General features: G+C 33.0%; 1 protein-coding gene across 1 annotated transcript; it reads left to right on the top strand.

Annotated features, from left to right (window-relative positions):
- Nucleotides 1-250: 250 nt before the first annotated feature.
- On the top strand, nt 251-3,058 carry LOC134705850 (uncharacterized). Its single transcript, XM_063564567.1, has 3 exons — nt 251-772; nt 1,879-1,917; nt 2,838-3,058. The coding sequence occupies exons 1-3, from the start codon at nt 430-432 to the stop codon at nt 3,056-3,058; spliced, it is 603 nt and encodes a 200-aa protein (XP_063420637.1). The 5' UTR covers nt 251-429.
- Nucleotides 3,059-3,341: the final 283 nt, after the last annotated feature.

Consider the following 3,341-nt stretch of genomic DNA (forward strand, 5'->3'; position numbering starts at 1 on the left):
TCAATTTGGTAAACTTATTTTACAAGTCCATATCTTTGTCTGATCAAAGGTTTATATTGCTAAGATAAGTATGAAGTCGACATAATAAATGTGAATACAACAAACACGATACTTTATTTTTTTTCAAAAGTACTTTAGTAAAATCAAATATACAAATTCATTATGATATTAAAATAAAATGTTAAGGTTGTAAAGATTTTAATAAAACCGGGTAGAGAGATAACATATCACAAACATTATAAAAAGAACACATGTATTCTATAATACAATAATACTTTCTTTAATTTACATAGTCATTGTTAGGACGTTTAATCCTGGGAATATTATCTCCACGATTTAACTATATTAGAATTTATAAACTCATGGTGAGATTTGTAGTTCAAAAAGTATAAACGCTTATTCCTAAATCGTTTCATTTTGAAGAAGAACATGTCACGATACATAGTGTTGATTGCCGTTATATTTATTTCGACCTGCCTTGTTACTGATGCTAAGTACAGATGTAAGGCAGGTGTATACCAGTGTGATCTTAACCCATGGACAACTTGGTCAAATTGTTCCTCTTCGTGTGGGGGAGGTACACGAACACGCGTTATGCCGATGTGCTGCTCCCCAAATTACACATCAACGGCTGATTGTGCATCCGACTGCAGTATACCACTGAATAGCATCGTACACAGAGAGACGTGTGGACAAACGTGTGTACATGGAACATACAGACTGAATAGTTGTCAATGTCCCAATGGGTATCACGGGAAATGCTGTGACAAAAGTGAGCACTAAATAAATCATTTAAGAAATGAACGTATTATTTTGTATATTTTTATATGTTGTATTTATGCTTTAATCAAATTGTACGAATTTTCTTTTTACTGTATCGCATTCTTCATTATTTTTTCATTTTAATATGTTCAATTTAATTCACATTCGTGAAATGGGTTGAATTTAAGAAATATTCAAGAGTATTGTTTGTTCTTGAAACTATTTATTTTATCTTAGGTGAATTGAGTTATATAATTCTTTGTTTGTACACCATTTTCTACATAAGGAAATGCCTGTACCAAGTCAAGAATATGACAAAAATTGAGAATGGAAATGGGGAATGTATCAAAGAGACAACAACCCGACCATAGAAAAAACAACAACAGAAGGTCACCAACGGGTCTTCAATGTAACGAGAAATTCCCGCACCCGGACGCGTCCTTCAGCTGGCCCCTAAACAAATATATACCAGTTCAGTGATAATGAACGCCATACTAATTTCCAAATTGTACACAAGAAACTTAAAATTAAAATAATACAAGACTAACAAAGACCACAGGCTCCTGACTTTGGACAGGCGCAAAAATGCGGCGGGGTTAAACATGTTTATGAGATCTGAACCATCCCCCTATACCTTTAGCCAATGTAGAAAAGTAAACGCATAACAATACGTACATTTAAATTTCAATTGAAGAGAAGTCCGAATCTGATGTCAGAAGATGTAACCAAAGAAAATAAACAAAATCACAATTATACATAAATAACAACAGACTACTAGCAGTAAACTGACATTCCAGCTCCAGACTTCAATTAAACTGAGTTGTTTTCCATTCGTTTGATGTGCTTATTTCCTTTGTACTGAAAAAATTATACCCAAATATGTACATCATTTGCATTCCAATGTTTGACTTTGAGCGTTCCTGGATAAGATTGATACAGAAAAGCTTTTCAATGGCCCAAAAGACTTAATTTATTCTTTTTATATTTTTACGTAAACATTATATTTGTAATGTAAATTATTTCATAGATCATCAACAAATAAGGTACACGGTGTTTATGAAAGACTGATATATCTTCCTAAAATTACGATTACTCATCGAGTTCTTATGTTTTCAGTTGGAACTACCAGTAAACACCAGACATCTCAAGCAAACGGTGAGATTTACATCATTGTGAATATATAAGAAGACATCGTTTGTTAATATATATCGCCATTTTCATGGATGTTTAAAAAAAAAATCTAAATAAGGAGGGACGACCATTTTTTTTAAATAAATCATTACAAAAAACTCACCGAGATTGTTATTTGATGAGAGATCTTTAATGCAATGAAATCAATTGTCATTTTTATTAATTGAAACTTATCAAAATACTGTTTTTTAAAATCTTTCACAATTGATCAAAGTCACAGTGTTAATCTTTCGGCTCGAGTTAATTCTAGATGTTAGTTATTGGCTCCATACAATCTCTGCATAATATTAAGAAACCTAATCTCGAAAAAAGACAGCTGAGGGGGACGATTATTGTCATTTACCCCTAAGTTCATGCAATTTAATCAGTTTTCAAAAGGCAGATCGATCTTTATTTCGTTATACATGACTGTTATATTTATCATAAATTTGGGTCCCTTTATTGTGTTACCTCTTACATGTTGAATATAAAAAAGAAGATGTGGATGCTTGCCAATCAGACAACTCTCCACAAGAGACCAAAATGACACAGAAATTAACAACTATAGGTCACCGTACGGCCTTCAAAAATGAGCAAAGCCCGTACCGCATAGTCAGCTATAAAAGGCCCCGGAAAGACAATGTAAATCATTTTAAACAAAAAAACTAACGGCCTCATTTATGGACTAAAAATGAACGAAAAACAAATATGTAACACAAATGTAAGCGCCAACCACTGAATAACAGGCTCCTGACTTGGGACAGGCACATACATGCATAATGTGGCGACGTTAACAATGAAGCCCCCATTAAAGAGAGCAATGCGATTTTGAGTATAACGAGGATGCTTTTATTTACTTCCTGGATAAACACGTAGTAATAACAACATATTATCTTTTTTTGTAGGCATTGCCATTACAGATGATTCGGAAGATAATGGATGTTTTCAGTATAAGTCAGTAACAGCAATGACGGCATTGATGACTATAGCGGTCGTAGGAGTAGCTGCCTTGGATACAGTTCTCGGTTATCAGTTCTACAAACTTAGGAAACAGTTAATGGGAGGATCTCATATGGATTTGACAACTAGTGGAGTCGCTCCAGTATCCACGATGATAAAGAAATAAATGTCTGAATATTAAAGGACTTTCTAATATCAACATGTATTTGATAACTCATTTGACATCATGTAACATCATTCTTTGTGATTCTTTCGAATACTTGTAGTCTTGATATGAAAATGTTTAAAAAAAAACATTCAGTTTTTTCCCCTTTTTTCCTTGATAGTTTTCTCCAATGAAGCTTCTCTAAACATATTACATCGTCTGTGCAGATTTCACTAGCTTACAGAAAATTAGGTATAGAAATCAAAATGTTTCATTTAAATAAATGCATCAAGAATTATCAATG

The sequence above is a fragment of the Mytilus trossulus genome, chromosome 1 (assembly GCF_036588685.1).
Source record: "Mytilus trossulus isolate FHL-02 chromosome 1, PNRI_Mtr1.1.1.hap1, whole genome shotgun sequence".
Taxonomy (NCBI): Eukaryota; Metazoa; Mollusca; class Bivalvia; order Mytilida; family Mytilidae; genus Mytilus; species Mytilus trossulus.

Bases quoted from the DNA above. Each gene is read 5' to 3' on its own strand.
- LOC134705850 (XM_063564567.1), top strand. From the start codon at position 430: ATGTCACGATACATAGTGTTGATTGCCGTTATATTTATTTCGACCTGC. The intron at 773-1,878 runs GTGAGCACTAAA...TTATGTTTTCAG, and splicing joins CGGGAAATGCTGTGACAAAA to TTGGAACTACCAGTAAACAC. The intron at 1,918-2,837 runs GTGAGATTTACA...CTTTTTTTGTAG, and splicing joins CCAGACATCTCAAGCAAACG to GCATTGCCATTACAGATGAT.